The sequence below is a fragment of the Rousettus aegyptiacus genome, unplaced genomic scaffold (assembly GCF_014176215.1).
Source record: "Rousettus aegyptiacus isolate mRouAeg1 unplaced genomic scaffold, mRouAeg1.p scaffold_m13_p_1, whole genome shotgun sequence".
NCBI classification, from domain to species: domain Eukaryota; kingdom Metazoa; phylum Chordata; class Mammalia; order Chiroptera; family Pteropodidae; genus Rousettus; species Rousettus aegyptiacus.
In genome coordinates this window covers 22,616,317-22,633,747 of record NW_023416284.1, presented here as the reverse complement: position 1 = coordinate 22,633,747, position 17,431 = coordinate 22,616,317, and the positions used below count along the sequence as shown (strand labels likewise).

Sequence of the window (17,431 nt, the reverse complement as noted above, 5' to 3'; positions counted from 1 at the left end):
AGCTGTTGCTAATCATTTCCCCCATCCCTAGGGTGCCAATTCCCATACAAATTTAAGAAAACAAACCCAACCCAGATTTGGGCAGATGAACCCAGGGGCACCACGTTGGACAACACCCATTTCCTTCTATCCTAGAAAAGTTGGGAGGGTCCAGTACCAGAGGCTGAAGCAAAAATGAAGCCAGCCTGATCTCAGGACTCACCTGTCATGCTCCTTGTCCACTAGGTGGTATCGTGCTCGAAAAGCCACCAGGCGGGCATAGTAGGCAGGTGCTGGGATAGAGACGGAGCGTGTGCATCGTACGTAAGTGTGGCACAGCTGGTACGTCAAGATCTGGAGCTCATCCGCTGTGAAACGGTTGTCATCCCAAAGGACATAGTAATGGGATGGTCGGCTGGTGCCCTGGGAAGATAGGAAGGTAAGGGGCCCTAGGCTGGACAGAAGGGTCGGCTGATAAGGAACAGGATCACTGTTAAGCGTATGGCTAGGTTGGAAGACCCACCCATGAACAGGCAAGTGCAGTCACCTATGTCATAAAGCATCTTTCTGATGGGCAACCTGCCTAAGATGTTCAAAGTGCACTTCTGCTCAAGACAATCTTGATTTGAACACCACTCAGTAATGACTGATATAGTCCGGAGGCATGGTAAAAATCAACTACTTTTGTTTGACCCATTGGAAACCCCAGGTCATAACCCAGCTACCTGGATGCCTGCGTGGCTGCACAGATAGAAGTCAAACTCAAATGGGTGGGTGATGTTGGTGTCCACGGTAGTTCCAGCTGGGATGTTACCACTCTTCCCAATCTGTGTAGAGACAAAGACAACCAAGATCCCAGAATCAGTCTGGCCCTAACTAGGGCCCCGACTCAATTCTACTCTGACTCCACCAGAATCCCAAGAATAAAGCAAAAGTTGCTGTTCCCAGAGGGTATTGGGCCTTGAAATGGCTTCTAAAGTCACACAACCTGTGTTTAAGTGGTGGTTTCTTCATTTATTAGCTGTGTGATCTTAGCAAGTCATTTAACCTTTCTAAGGTTAAACTAGAGATAATAATAGTACCTACCTCACAGGGCTGCTGTGAGGAAGACGCCTTGTACAGTGTCTGGCACATAGTAGAAGTTCAATAAATGGTAGTTCCCTTTCCCTTCTCTGGGAGCTGGTCTATATATGGGGTCTATAAGCCAGGGAGCTAGGAGGAGGGAGAGGAAGTATAAGGGAAGGAGGGGAGAAGGGAAAAACAAAGGGAAGGAGGTGGTAGAGGAAGGACAAGAGCTAGGGGGAAGAAAGGAGCCAGAGAGGATGAATAGGCAAGGACAAAATCCCCAGATATTATCTCAAGGGCTTCTTCCATATTAAGAGAAGGGAGACAGGATGAAGGTACAGGTGGCTTCCTCAGTCCCTCACTCACTCGCTCATTCTTGTCAGCACAAAAAAGGCGGGTGTGATGGCGTTTCTGCACCACAATATAAGTGATCCCAGGCTGGTAGTCCTTTTCCAGTTTGATGCAGGCATCACGAATGGCGAGCAGCTCATAGTGGAGGATCTAGGCACAGGGTGAGGAAGGAGACAGAGAGCTATAGCTACTCTTGAATTCACACACTTTCTGAACTAAGGGGTTGCCACTTGCAATATGGCTTTTTGCTAAGTCTTCCTTTATAAGATGATACCAAACCACTAGTGCTGATGGGCCCTTTCTACCAAAAGCAGCCTTATATGCAGTTTATCTAAAAGGTTCCTATAAAACCTTAGCTGAAAGACTTGGCATCGGCAGAGAGCACTCAACTGGTTCCTATGCATAAACAGACCCCAAATTAGACACAGAACCAAGGTTCACAGAGAAATCACTAAAATTACAAAGCCCAAATTAAGGTCAACTTCAGAATCAGAAAGATAATGGCAGTTCCTCTGTGAGCTCCAAGAGTAGACAAAGTTAGAACCACCAAAGAGCAGACACAATTCAGGGATGGGTGCAGAGGGAGTAAATGAATTTAATTCCACAAAAAAAGCAGGATTATAATGAAATGGCTAAAGATGAACACACAGGTAAATAACCATAGGCAATAGTTGCCCTGTGGCCTTAGCTATCAGATACAGAGAGTTAAACTGTATGGTAAAAGTGGATAGACTTGTAATCAATTAGAACTAGAGTTAAATCCAGGTTTTATCAGGTTGTATTCCCTTGAGCAAGTTACTTAAACCCTGCAAGTTTCATTTTCTACACATCTACTAAAGTTACTATTGAGTTACTAACAGCCTGATGAAGCTGTTGTGAAGAGTAAAACAGATAATTAATAAAAGCATAGAAAACCTAGTAGGGACTTAATAACTGCTGAATTGCTTTGCCAAGCAGTTTGACTTTTAACTCGAGGCTATATGAAGCCACTATACATTTCTGAACAGAGAAATGATATAAATTTATCTGGTATTTTAGGAAACACTAGATGCCTTAAAGGAAACTGAACCTAATGGTTAACAGCATAGACTTTGGAATCAGTCCAATTTATATAAATCCCAGTTCTACCACTTATTAGCTCAGGTGACACTGAAGAAATCATTTAACATTTCTAAGCCTCAGATTTCTCATCTGTCAAATGGAACAATTATTATTTCATAGGGCTACTGTAAGCATTAACTAGAACATATGTAAAGTGCTTAGCACAAATTATGGCACATAAAAGGTACCCAATAAATGGTAGTTATAGTATTAAATGATAGTCGAGGAGACCAGTTCAGTATACTAAACAATAGAACATGAAGGCCTGGAAAGCAGAAACAATAGGAAGAATATTATAAAGAAAGGTCAAAAGCAGTGGCTCTCAAGTGTGGCCTCTGGACAAAGCAGTATTACCTAGGAATTCGCCAGATCTACAAACTCTAGGGCTCCATCTTAAACTCACTAAATCAGAAATTCTAAGGGTCAAACCCCACAAACTGTTTTAAGCCCTCCTGATAATCTTGATGCATGCTAAAAAGTTTGAGAACCACTGGTCTAAATAATCAGTCCTCAACATGAACCAACTAGTAAACAGAAACTGAGGGTATTCTGTTACAAGAAAAAAGGTCTATAGATGCTTTTACATGCCACCTCTCATTTTTTATTTCTGCTCCCAAGCCTATTCTATTTAGCAAAGTTCCCAAGAAGTAGCACCTCTAAGTGCCAATAGCTTAGAAAATGTATCATACACTCTCTGCTACTATTAGATCCTCTGGCCTTAATATGAAGGTTTTTTTCATCTACTGTGGGCCCTACCTGGGGAAGCTGGCCTTCAGGAACCCCATCTCGGTAGAAGATGATGCGGGTAGGCTTGAAACGGGTGGACTTGTAGAACTGGATGAGCAGCTCACGCACCATGTAGGATAAATCTTCAATGATCTCCTGCCGAGGTCGCTGCACCCGCACGGTAGCGCAATAACGGCTGGGATGGGCATCCATACTGCCTACCACCTGAAAATCAATGAAGCAGGTTCAGACCCCAGAAACCCTTCCTACCCTCCCAACACTGTCAGGTTTGAGGAAAAGTTTCTCAGCAAGCAAACTACGCCATCAAAGTGAGTAGGGGTTTGGATTCAGTTAGCCCTGGTTTCAATCTCTGTTCTATCACACAAGCAGAAGATACTTTTCAAAGGGGACAGCGGCCAGAGCCTAGGATGGATGGCCACAAGGAAAATAGAGATAAATAAGCATAATGTAAGGGTTCCCCACATTTACTGAGTTAAGTTCAGTCTGCCTAGAGAAATGTGAGGGTTGAAGAAAGAGAAGTGAGAAGGAAGGCCTGATCCCTCTAGCAATTCAGAAGCCCCTAGGGGACAGGGAACAGAAAGCCAGAAGAGGGATTAGAGAGACAACTCATCTATTAGGTGGAAAGGGGATAGGGAGAGGGAAGAGGACAGTCCCAGCAACTATGTTACTCTCTTAAAAGGGATTTCAGAGAAGAAATGTGGGTCACTACCATATCTGTATCCCATGGGGAGAAAGAGATAATTTGAACAAAGAGGAGTGATGGAGACTGGGTCAAGTCTTTGGCCACAGCCTACACTCTCATTTGCTCTCACTGAAAAAAGAAAAAAAGACACCATATAATTAGTTTTATGAAGATACCAAGGGAGTGGTTAATGGTGATGATCAGCTGAAAAGAAAAGATCTTATGAAGGGTCAAGCACCAGAGATAAGGGAAGGAAATTATGTGTAGTCTTAGCTCAGAGCTAAGACGAGAACCTTACGAGGAACTTGGAGAGTATCACTCACTGCTGTGATAGAAGGTTTTTTCCCATCCCCTGCTGGGGGGTGTGTAACATCTGCTCCCAGGAATATCACTGGCTGTTGAAAGACTGCAGAGCTGAACGAAGAAGAGAAAACAAATGGTGAGGAGTTGGATTTTCTCTTCCTGGCCATCTAGCACCCACTATGGTCCTCTTTTCCTTGTGTCTGCCTCACTCTGCCTGGCCAGGGCCCTATCTTTTCATCAGTCCCCATAATGGTGCCTTGCTTGACAAGGGCAAGTGGGTAATAGCATACCGCTGGTGTGGGACTAGGATGTTGTTAATGCCACCAAGTTTGACATTGATCTTCAGGCAGAGGTTGGAGAGAGTCTGAGGCGAGGTCTTGACCACATTCTTCACCTGCACACACTGTGTAGCCATTCCCAAGAGTGTATCTCCAACACGTTTCACCTCAGCTATAAGCAGGGAGAAAGCTAATTAGTGCATTCACAAATACTTACTGAATGTCTACTAGATGCCAGGCAGTACTGGATGTGCTAGGGACCACAGTGGTGATTAGAAACACATAGGGTCCCTACTCTTATATTATTTACTATCTAATGACTAATTTTAAAAATCATGAAAAGTACAACGTTAAATGCTACAACAGAAAAATAATAACTTAGCCAGGAAAGGACTGAGTAAGCAATTACAAACTGAAATCTAAAGGTAAAAAAGAACATAGAAGAGAGAGGGAATTTGGGAGAGAACATTCCAGGCAAAAATGCACTCTGATAGGAGATAGCATTCTATATTTGAGAAACAAAAAGGCCAAAGTAACTATAAAGGAGAGCAAAGGAACCATGGTGTGAGAGAAAGAATATGGTAATTAGACTGACCTAGGGAAGAAATGAGAGTAGTTTACATTAGGAAGGCAGTTGTTAAGAGGAAGAGAAACAAAGAGTCGGAAGATAGTTAAGAAATTCCAAGAATACATACATATGTAAATAAGGGAAAATAAGTTCTGTGTTGCTAGCTTTTGTAATAAAATAGAGAGATCATAAATTCTTTTTGAGACACTTTTGAGTTCGAAGTGCTTTCTGGTCATCCCAGTGAGGATATCAACTAGGCAACTGGATGTAGAAGGTGGAAGCTGAAGACTAGTCCGAAATGAAAATGTAAAATCTGTGAAATATTTAAGTACAGGTAGTAAGTGAAGGTATAAACTTGATGGGATTATCAAGAGAACCGAGGAGAAAGAGAAGAGAGCTTAGACCTGAATCTTGAGGAACTCCCAATATTTGCAGAATAGGATGATGAGTCCGCAAAGGACTTTTCTCCTGCAAAGGAGAAAAATCCAGAGAATTAGGAAGAAGAAAAAGACATTTGTATCATAATTGTCAAGGAAAGAGAGAGAGTTTGAAACAGAAGCAAGTGTTCAACTAAGTTAAATGCTACTAAGAAATCAGGTAAAATGAAGACCAGAAATGTCCTTTGGATTTAGTGAAATTGAGGCAAAAAGTTAATGTAAAAGGCAAAAACTATTTTGGTGATATAAAGAACCAAGAAGGAGATGGAGGATCAATGAAGGGTTTGGTGAGTTTTTAATGGGAGAGACTTGAGCATGTTTAAAAAACTAAAGGGATTATTTCCACTTCCAAGAGAGAGAGAATAGTTAGTAGTAAACCAGTGCTTCTATAGAGAACATCCAGAAAAGCCAGATAAAATACAGAAATCATCTTTTTGAAGGCGGCAGAGGGGTAGTGAGACAATTAAGAACCCAAAGGACTAAAATTCCAGAGAGGGAGAGACTCTCAGAGATGAGCTATCTCTATCCCCTGCAGCTGCTTTCGCCCTGATACATTTGCTGATTCTAGGTGTGGGCAGGAGGCTGAGATTTTAGGCTTTGCACCAGCAGAGGAATCCACTGCCAGGGGATAGAGAATGCTACAGAGTTTCTGGCAGAAATAAACCAGTTCTAAATGTGAAAGGTTAAAAATAAAAGTCAAAAAGAAAACATAGATGGGAGCACTTGAGATCTTGCTCCCAGACATATGTTATCGGTTTGGCTCAAATAAACTCTTATAAAAATTATTTAAAAAAGAAAGAAGAAAGAAAAGAAAGAAAGAAAGAAAGAAAAGAAAAGAAAGAAAGAAAGAAAGAAAGAAAGAAAGAAAGAAAGAAAGAAAGAAAGAAAACGTAGACTAGTGTATCTTCATGACCTTGGCATTTCTTACACAAGACATATAAAGTCCTAGCCTAAAGGAAAAATATTAATAAACTGGACTACATTAAAATTTCTGTTCAATGAAAGACCCCTTTAAGGAAGTAAAAAGGCAAGCCACAGAGCAGAGATAATATAGATAATATACATACATATTCAATAAAGGGATTATATAGAACACCTATAAATTAATAAGAAAAAGGTAGTTAAGTCTATTAAAAAAAGAAAGGAAAAGACTTGAGCAGGCACTTTACAAAAGAGGCTAGTGAAACTGCCAATGGACATATAAAGTTACTCAATCTTAAAATCCAATTAAAAGCACAATGCAACATCACTAAACATCCACAAGAATGGCTAAAATGAAAGAGACGGTATCAAGTTTGTTAAAGATATAAAGTATCTAGAACTCTCATACACTGCTGGTGGGAGGTGTAAATTTGCACACTTAAAATCCCTCTGAGATATACACCCAATAGAAATGGGTATATGTGTTCAAAGGACATGCACAAGAAATGTTCACTGAAGCATTATTTGTAACAGTAAAAACTGTAAACAACCCAAACATGTCCATTAACAGTATAATGGATAAATACATGTACACTGTAACATAAACTACTACTATACAAATATGGGTGAATCTCGCAAACATAATGTTAAATAAAAGAAGCTAGACACAAAAAAAGTATATAAAATGTGATTCCATTTATATAAAGTTCAAAAACAGGCAGAACTAATCTATGGTGTTAGAAGCCAGAATAACAGTGGTTAGTTACCACTGCTGGAAAGTTTTAATGTCTGGGAGCCTGGGGCTGTGGTGATGCTTTGCTGCCCGAACTCGGTACTGGTTACACTGCTATGACATTCTGTGAAAATTCACTGAACTGAATATATAATACTTCTATATGTATATTATACTTCAATAAAAAGTTTATATATAATAGTATATCAATTTTATGCAGAGTAAGAAGTTAACAATACTGAGGACAGGATGAGGTATGGTACCAGATCAGAACTGGGCAAATGTCACACTATTCTTTCTACACTTTCTAGGCAACCATAATACAACTGGACTTGCTTCGACCATCAACAGAGAATTCCATTCACCTGGCCTCCCAGGAGGGTGGCTGAAGAGTCTTTAAAAGAATCTGACAGGTCCTCTTATCTGCTGGCTCAACTTCTAGGCAAATAACCCCATTGTCCAAGTGGTATAATCAAGAAGCAACATTTAGGTGGAAGAAACGCAAGGTCCTAATTAAGGTATGAGATTGCAGAGAAATACAACATTACTGAGCCCAGGAAAAGGAAAATTCTCTGAGTAAGCATTACCTGCCCCAAGCACGCTGCACTATATACTCCCCAGATAAAACAAACATTGGCTTCTCCCTTTAATGGAGGGAACCATAAACACTGATAATTACTCGAGACAGTTCTTGAGTAATTATTTTCCATCCAAGGGCTATCAATTTAAGGCCCAAGAGAGACATGGACTGGAGGTCAACCAACCTCCTTCCATAAATAGTTACTGAGTATCATGTCAGTGGAAGGCTCTACCTTAAGTGTATGTATGCAGAGGGAAGAAGATCTATTCCATGATCAAAGTAATACCAAGCAAGGTAGTAACTGATCAGCAACCTGATAAAATTTCTCGAGAATCCAGAGACAAGTTCATCTTCCAGGTGGGATGATAAGAGAAAGCTTCGGGAATAAGTACACTTAAACTAGAACTTATAGGATGGAGAGGATTTTAAGGATAAAGTTGGGGATAAGAAATAGAGTACTTAGATATTCTAGGCAAAGGTGAATGATATAAGCAAAACCAGAGACTGGAACGCACAGACAAAAAAATCATTTAGAGTATCTACTATGTGCCAGGCATCATGTTAGATGCTGCTTTTTATATAATTAACTCATGAGGCTCAGAAAGGTTAGGTAATTTGCCTAAGACAGTAAACTGGCAGAGCCAAAATTAAAATCCAATTTTAATTTCAGAACAAGTGATCTTTCTGGTATGCGTGGAAAAGAGGAGTATAAGATAAAGCTGAAAAGGTTAAATTATTACTCGGGCCCTGAAAACCTTTTATTTTGCGAATGGACCATGAAGGTTTTTTTTTTGGGGGGGGGAGGGGCGGGGTTTGGAGCAGAGCTACAAAAAGTCTCATCTGGTAACATATTTAAGGAAGATTTAAAAAGAAATGTTAGAACTGAGTTGAGAAGTGTGGGTAGAGAACACTGAAGGTAAAGCAAAGAGAAGATAGATTGCTTCCAAAGTTTGGATGAAGGTACCCAGAAGCAAATGTTATGCCAAACCCAAGAGAAGTAAAAAAAGGGCTTACTGGTAGACAAAGAAGCTACTAAAGTGATGGCCTACCAAAACATCTGCTTTTTTCACCAAGGTATTCAGGATCTAGCACAGTGTTTCACACATAGCAGGTCATCAATAAACTTTCGATGAAGTAAGGGAGAGAGTTCAAAGGACCAGATGGGAGCTGCAGAGAGGTCAAGGGTTGGATCGAGATTTCAATAATTCGTTATAACATATAATAATAGGTTATGACTGAATCAACTAAATGGATGAAAATTTCACTAGAATGTAAAGACAAAAAGAGAAGGCAGAGTACAGAAACCTGGAGAATACCATGCATTCCTAGTAATGACAAAAATAAGTTAAGAATAGACAGAAGAAAATATGAAGAAGTCGAGAGAACTGAGGTTGCTGGTGACCCCCTACAGAGGAGGTTAAGGGGAAAAGTATAAGTAAGAGAGATGAAAGAAGCAAAGGAGGAAGGAGGAAGTGGCTGGTGAGGAAGTGGGTGCAGAGAATGCAGAAAACTCATTCAAAAAGTTTGATGAAGAAAAACAAGAAAACAGGAAGACAAAAGCTGAAGGAGATGGTATGATTATGGAAATGTGCACTAGGATGGGGAATCTGAAGATGTTTGAGGGTTACAGGGTATAAAGTCCCAAAGGTAGCAGGATGGGATGGGATCAAGAGCACACACAGGTTGAGCAAGTAAGAAGAGTGACATCTCTTCCTTTTTGAAACAGAATGGGTGGAGAGGGAAAACAGTAACAAAAGTGCTGAGCTAGAGACATATATTGTCATTCCTATTCTTAAAAGTGAAGAAAAGAAAGGGAGAATGAGAAAACTTCTCAAAAAGTCCAAGTCATTCCCAGACAACAGAACATTAACAGAACCACCAAAAAGTTGGCTTGGGTACACTGCACTATTCCCTGATAGACAACACTCTCCTAAGAACAGGATCTGGACTAACCTGTCTCTGTATCTGGCCCAGCTTAGCCTGGCATAAAAACCAGCACAAAGAGGATCACAATAAACGTTAAGGGAAAGGGATGTGAGCAGGTAAGCAGGACCTGGGGAGGACTCATAGGCCCATCCAAGCTGATATTTCTCCTATAAGAGGAGCGCTGACATTAAAGAACAACTCCACTATAGCTTAGAATCCACAATGACTCCTCCCCAGGAGCCTTCAGGGAGCTACCCTGAGTCCCATCTTCATAACCACTATCCCAAGGGAGCTGTACCATACACGGGCGTCTTCCCTGGCAGGATGACAATAATGAGCTGCAGCCCTGAGTAGGTGTTCTTGAGATGCCGGAACATGGGCTCCACGCTGTCTGCCCCCTGCGCATATTTGCAGAAGCAAGGCTGGCCCTGGATGGGCATCCCTGCATCCTTGGAAATCTTCCGCAGCTGGTCTGTGAAGTTCCTGCAGCACAAGTATGGTCATGACAGAGGGCAATAAGTCCCACTTTAATACCTTTGACCAAATGCCTCCATCTTAGGTGCCTAAGCTCTATGATAGGCACTGAAGATTCTAAGATGAATGAGACATGATCACAGCTAGTGTAAAAAAAACATTTATAGTTGAGTAGGCCAAGATAGAGCTCGGTAAGAACTCAATGGTACAAGCAGAGAACTGAGGGAGCCCAGAAAAGGGACTTGTGGGAATTCCCAGGATCCCTACCATGTCCCACTCAAGCAACTGATTCCTGTGCTCTGTTATAAGTCCATAGCAATAGGCAGATGCCCGAGAGGAGGGCCTCTTTGTTCAAATTAAAATAAATAATGTTCCGACAGTGATTGGAACATAGGAGATGCTCAATAAAAATTAGCTCCCTCCTCCCCTACTGGTTCTTTGAAGCCTGAGAGCAAATAATAAACAAGCTTCTCTCCTTTGGCTTTAGGGCTTTACCCTGGGAAAGAAAGACAAAGTTTGAAGAGAGGGTACACATGTAATAAATTAAAAATTAAGTTACATAAATATAATGACAGACTGAAATGAACAGCAGGAAATATTATTTGTGAAAATCCTGCATTTAGAATAAAAGCAACAATGTATAGAGAACAAAAGCAAATTGTTTAGAGGATTCTATTATAGAGCATATAAATTTAATGATAGATTGAAAAACCTATGTAGTGAGAAAATAAGTATTATTTCATGTATTTAGTTAAAAAAACACAAGACAGACAAATACTATACAAGTCACGTAAAATTTTAAATCATTTATATACATATATAAAATGAATAACTGGACAGAAAGGTTATAATAATTCAGACAGTAGCTGCATTAGAAGGGAGAAATGGGAGCAGGACAGAGGCTATAAAGGAAATGTCAAATTTACCTGTAATATTTAATTTTCTTTAAAAAATAATATGACAAAACTCTGGATGATAGATACATGAGTATTGGTATTATTAATCTATATATTTTTAAAAATATTTCAAAATAAATTGTGGAATAAAGAAATACAATCTAACTATTGTAAATAAGAGCTAGAGCTCTGATGGGCTACAAACAGTATTTTTTTTTTTCAATTTCTCTGTCTTAGATACAACTGCAATGTAGCTACGAAAAAACCAATGTGTTATGAGATTCCATTAATAGTGGGTCTCTATTCAAGGAAATTGGTATTCTTAGTCTTCCCTCGACTACCAGCTTATTTGATACTATGTCCAGTGCTGGGGGCCACAAAGTGTTGAAAGATGTCTAGGATGGGGAAAGTCCCGAAATCCTACCCTAAAAGTGATAAAGCTGAAGTATCAGGGCCTCTTAAACTAAAAGAAAAATTATGAGGGTTGACCCTAGTACTCCCTCTTCCATCTCCAAATACCAATTTCTTCACCCGCAAAGCCACCTTTATCTCTCCCGTCTCTGTGGAAACGATACCTTTTCCTGTGCTCTGGATCCCATTCCCTCTCATACTTAGGAACTCTGCTCTAGTTCCTTTTCAGTTTCTCTGAGTTATACTTTCAGGGTATGTTAACTGTGCACATTCTCCCTAAACAGTCTCATCCACTGCCATGGCTGAAGACTCTCAAATCTCTATCTTTAGCCCAGAACCTTTAGTCCAGAACCACATATCCAACTGGACACTACTGACCCAGGTACACAAGTCACATTCTCACCGTCTGCATCTAGAAACCATTGAGAGAAAGAGATGTCTGATAAATGACTTCCTCCAACTCAGATTCCACATTTATCAGTTCCTGTACCCCAAAATATCCAAAACAATGGATTGTTTCTCAAAAGAATGGGACAGGAGAAGGACATGGGAATGAGAATGAAGCACTAAAGAATAGAGCTACCAAAAAGGTGACAAAGATGGGAGCCTTTCCAATATTGCCAAGGACCAGCCCTCCACTATTACTACGCCAAGGCTAGGAGATGCCTCACTTAAATGGGGCTAAAATACCAAGAACACAGGAAGAAGGACAAGAGGAACCCATTAAAAGAATGACAATTGTGATGGTAGTAGCTGGGTACCTGTGAAGTGGGAAGGAGGAAGCGGGGCAGAGCAGCCAGAGTCCCCACCACATTCATCAGGGGCTGCTGTCACCAATTCTTATGAAAACACCAAGGGCAGCTGAACCCACCAAGGAACACATCTCTATTATCCTTGTAGCTACCCAAAGTGGTCAGCCCTACCAACTCTTCCTCTGCCTCAGAGTACTCTGACCCCACCCCAGATTCAGAGAAATAAGAAACCACCACTTCAAAAGACTGCAGAAATACCAAACTATACACAGATCATCAATAAACTTTCGATCACTTTTTGTGATATTTGAAATATATCTCAATAAAGCTGTTAAAAAAAAAAAAAAAGATTACAACGGGGAGAATCACTGACTTCTTCTACTTACTCATTCACTCAGTCAAGACTATTATTCCCCTAACCTCTCCTATAAACCATTTGGCTGTCATCTACTCCCAACCCCTCAGCCAGAGGCCTTTACAACTTATGCTCACCTAATTTAAGTCACTTGGACCTGACTGAACAAATTTTGTACATAGGAGAGGACAGGTCAGAGGACTAGCTGAATAAGTTGCTCTTTTTTGTTTCCAATAAGGAATATAGCTTTGAAACCTCAGATCTGATTTTATCCCAACTGATACTTTCTTGATATGCAAACTTTGTACAAGTTACTTAACCTCTTTGAGCCTCAGTCTCCTGAAAATGGAAATACCACCACCTACTCACTGTGAAGATGAAATAAGAGAACACAGAATTAGGTACAATGTTGGCATAAACATTATAGTCATCACTACCAATATATATTACCAATGTTAATAATTATAACAAAAAGATAATTCAGGCCTCCCTTAGGAGATTCATGCCCTGAAATCATACTCTCTGAACAGATAGGTCTCCTAAGCAAGACTCCTGACCACAGACGGGCAGAAAAGGAGCAAGCAGAACTTTAAGCCAGACAGCACGAGGAGGCAGAGTCAAGAACCAGAAAGAGCGCACTACAGATCAAATCTTGGTCCCTCAGGGGTAGGAGAAATTAGGCAGCTCTCAGGTCCTTCCCACCCTTCCATCCATATACCCAGCCCTCCTTACTTGAGCACCTCTTCTCGACACTGTTTTTGGGGTGCGAAGCAAGCGATGGCCCAGACTTTTATCTCAATGCCATTGTAGAACTGTTTCCCCCGCATGTCCCAGACACCCTGATTGGGTGTGGCAATGGCCCGGTTCTGAGGATAGGCAAAGGGGGAGCCCAGGTGAGCCTCAGTAGAGCCAAGTGGGTAGGGGAGCAAAAGCCCCCGGCTGTATAACCCAATCTCCTCCCAAAATGCCCCAGAGATGTTGTCTGGCCCTGACCCTGCTCACCCGGCCGCCGTACTGCAAAATGGGCGCCGGCAGCACTCGTCCCGTCACCTCCGTCATGTCATCCTTTACTTTGATCCCAAATTCCTGGATGTAAGGATCTAGGTTGTAGCTGGCATTCTTCATCTGCAAGACAAAAGATGTGGATCTCAGGAGAGCGGCAGCTTGGCAATACCACTCACCCTCTAGGTCCCAAGTAGAATGCCCTAGGCAGCTGAGACTGGCAAGAATAGCCGTAAAAAAGGACAGAAAGTGTAAGATGACATAAGTGGGAGAGGATAACATAGAGAAGTAATACAAAAGAGAAAAAGAAATAGGAAGCCAAGTAGCTACAGCGTCAAGAAGCAAGAGCAATCCTATGGAGCCCCAGGCAACAAATCTAGACTTATGTTCTCCTGAGGGTCCTGGCCAAGGCAGAAAAGCATCTATGCTAACAGGGGCCCCAGTGACTGAGCAACCGAGCATACGTTTCTCTGCAGCCCCACTGACCAGGCGGCTGATCTCTTCCTGTCTGTCTGGGGCCGACCTAGCTGTAGCCTTTATCATAGTTGAAGTCTGGTTGTCTGTCAGCTTCTTAATGCAGCGCTGCCCAGCCACAATGTTACAGACCTGAGGAAACAAGAGGAGTAGGTAAGTCTGGCTTGAGTTCAGTCTACCCTATACTCAGAGCCCCACAGTAAAGAGACCTTGGCTGTCGGCCCTGCGAAATCCTTTGGGCATACAGGTAAGTTAGAAAATATTCATGTGCAATACAAAAGGCAGTAGAGCCACTTTGTGATTAAGAGCTTGTGATCCAGAGCCAGATCAGGGCTCAGGCCTCATATGTTAAATGGGGAGAACAATAACAATCTCAAAGGGTTGGTTGGAGACTAAATAAAGAGAGCACTTAAAGGGCCGAGTACAGTTACAGAACACAGTAAATATTCAATAAATTGCAGGACAAACTACTATTTACCAAAGGACCCAGTGTTAGAACTCTTCTGAATACTAAAAAGCTCAATACACACAAACTGGATTCCTAAAGTAGTATAGGCAGCTCTTAATGGTGGCAGGCAGTCTGTTGCTCCATCCTGCAACTCACCAGGAAAACTAAGACTGGCTCTTAACTCTTGAGTCCCAGCCTGCAGATAATCACCCTGAACTATAGAAATCACTGTCTCTGTTGACTGACAGTGTCCTCTGTTCACTTGAGAAACATCCTGCCACTCAGTTCCTCTGTGGCCCAACAGAACATAACGGAGATCAGCAAAGACTTTTTGATGATATATAAGACTTCCATTGCTCATTATACTATATTCAAGATGCTGTGATCAGGAAGCTTTATGGCAGAGAGAGCCAATAAGTTTAGAAGACTTGAGTTTGAAACCCAGCATTGCCATTTTAGGTGCTGTTACCTTAGGCAGGTGTAGGTCTCTTAACCACTGAGACTGGTTCTCTATTTCAGTCATGGAAAAAACACTAGCTATCTCATGAAGTGGTTGTGAGGATTTAGAAGAAATGAAATATATAACTTGCTCCCATAGGGCCAATACTATGTAAGTACTGGTTCTCTTCCCAATTTCCAATTTCATGCTGAACAATGATAGGAAAAACCAGGAGAAGGTCACCTGCCTTAAATTCTGTATCCCAAACAATACAAAAATTAGTGAATTCACTTAAGGACAGTCAAGAATTAAAATTTGTGAGGTAGCTCTCTTGAAGGCACCTTAAAGTTGTAGCACTCTTTACAGATGATTTCAGCTACAGAATCAACACTAAGAAAAAGACTAAAAGCAGGGATGTGGAGAAACTGGTAGGAAGGTAAAAAAGTACAGCCTCTGTGGAAAACAGTATGATTCCTCAAAAAATTAAACAAAGAATTACCATATGATCCAGCAATTCCATTTCTGGGCATGTACTCAAAAGAAGTGAAAATGAGGACTAGAATTAATATTTGTACACCTATATTCATAGCAACATTATTCACAATAGTTAAAAGGTGGAAGCAACCCAAGTGTCTGTCAATGAATGAATGGATAAACAAAATGTGGTATATGAACATTATTCAGCCTTAAAAAGAAAAAAATTCTGACATATGCTACAACATATATGAACCTTGAAAACATTATATTAAGTGAAACAGGCCAGTCATAAAAGGCCACATATTATATAATTCCATTTATATGAAATTCCCAGAACAGATAAATCCACAGAGACAAAAATAGATTAGTGATTACGAGGGGGCGGTGAGGGAGAATGAATGGTGAACGACTTTTAACAGGTATGGGCTTTCTTCTGGGGGTGATGATGACATGAACCTTTCTCTAAAATCATCTCCTACTACTTTTCCTCTCATAAACTACATGTCAGCCACTATGACCTCTGTCTGTCTTTCAAAAAGATCCAAGCTTCCTGCTGCTTTAGAGCCTTTGTACTTGCTATTTACTTCCTGCCTGGAAGGCTCTTTCCTCAGGTTGGTTCTATCTCATAATTTGGGACTCAGCTCAAATGTCTCCTAAAAGAGGACTTGACTTCCCTGACCACAATAACTAAAGTGGCTTTTCAACTGTCTCCACTCATACTTCTATCCCCTTAACCTATTTTATTATTCTTATAACACCACCATCTGTATATATCAATTTATTGTCTATCTTCCCTTCTAGAAGGTAAGCTCCATGACTAAAGGGACCTTGTCTTGTTAATCTCTACATTCCCGGCACCTAAAAGAGTATATGACACATAGTAGGAGCTCAATAAATTTGTTAAATAAACAAACAGTAAAAATCAAAATATAAGTTATTACATAAATTATTCCCCTTGGAAACTATTGCTTAAACAGAAGTAATGTTAATTTGCTAACAAATCTCAGCTGGCAGTAAATATTACCTAAAGCCTATCTACTTAGCTGGGATTATCCCTAAAGACGTCCATTTATACCTCAGAAAATATTGCCTTCGTCTCACTTTCTGTGCATCATCTATTAACTAAGTCAGAAATTTTGGCTTTGGGGATCTCTTCTCCTTTCAGAGATCTCTTTTCTTCTGGTTTGTTCTGAAATCCCAGAAGTTCACAGAGGCTTGAGCTTTGGTCCCAACTATTTGACTCCTGCCACTGGAACAAAGTTAAGACAAAAATCTAGGCTGGTGCTTCTCTAACTTTAACATTCATATGAATCCTCTCTGGATTCTGTTAAGAAACAGTTTCTGATTCAGTAGGTCTGGGTGGAATCTGAGATTCTGTATTTCAAACACGTTCCTGGTAATGTAATGTCTACGCTGTTGGTTCACTGACCATACTTTGAGTAGCAATGGACTAGACAATGAAACAGTCAGCATTAGTTTCTTATTAGACATTTTGGCTAGTGTATACGAAACCAAATAGAGCCTGATAGTTCTATATTCATATATTCTATAACTTAAGTAGCATTACTATTCTTTAATTTCAGGATTTCAAAGATCTGTTGAAGCATAAAAACAGACAAATCTTGAGGCCAAACTTTTTCAAAAAGAACAGATTGATCTTATTAGGGAAATAGGATTCATGTAATAGGTAACATTCATCTTCATTTTCTGTAAAATAAGGTATGTTTATATCTCTAGGTCATTTATGATCCCCAGCTCCAGACAACAGGAAAAGAGAAATTAAGAGAACATGAATGTGGGTAACTGAAATCTCTGTCCTGAACGAATTAATTACTTAAAAAACAGTAAATGTAGCTTTCAACTCTGCATGGCAGTCTTGAAAGAGTATGAGAAAAGGATGGGAAATAAAAGAATTCAGCAGGTAAAGATGAGGCCTACATTTCACAGAATGACCTCATACCTCTCAGAATGTCAGTTTTCCAAACTTCAAAATGTAGATGAGAGACTACAAATGGAAGAACAGACCTCTGAT

At 40.6% G+C, this 17,431-nt stretch overlaps 1 protein-coding gene across 4 annotated transcripts in view; it reads right to left on the bottom strand.

Moving 5' to 3' along the window:
- The window catches only part of AGO1 (argonaute RISC component 1), a 35,248-nt gene that overhangs the window by 6,069 nt on the left and 11,748 nt on the right, over positions 1-17,431 (bottom strand). For 3 of the 4 annotated variants that reach the window (XM_016147250.2, XM_036231636.1, XM_016147252.2), the window contains 10 exons: positions 14,048-14,167; positions 13,553-13,684; positions 13,292-13,425; positions 9,970-10,154; positions 4,519-4,678; positions 4,249-4,339; positions 3,253-3,447; positions 1,411-1,545; positions 705-806; positions 203-402 (listed from right to left, as the gene is read on the bottom strand). In XM_016147250.2, coding sequence (XP_016002736.1) covers positions 203-402; positions 705-806; positions 1,411-1,545; positions 3,253-3,447; positions 4,249-4,339; positions 4,519-4,678; positions 9,970-10,154; positions 13,292-13,425; positions 13,553-13,684; positions 14,048-14,167 — 1,454 coding nt within the window. The remainder of the gene's footprint in view (positions 1-202; positions 403-704; positions 807-1,410; positions 1,546-3,252; positions 3,448-4,248; positions 4,340-4,518; positions 4,679-9,969; positions 10,155-13,291; positions 13,426-13,552; positions 13,685-14,047; positions 14,168-17,431) is intronic. The other variant, XM_016147251.2, reaches the window with a different exon arrangement.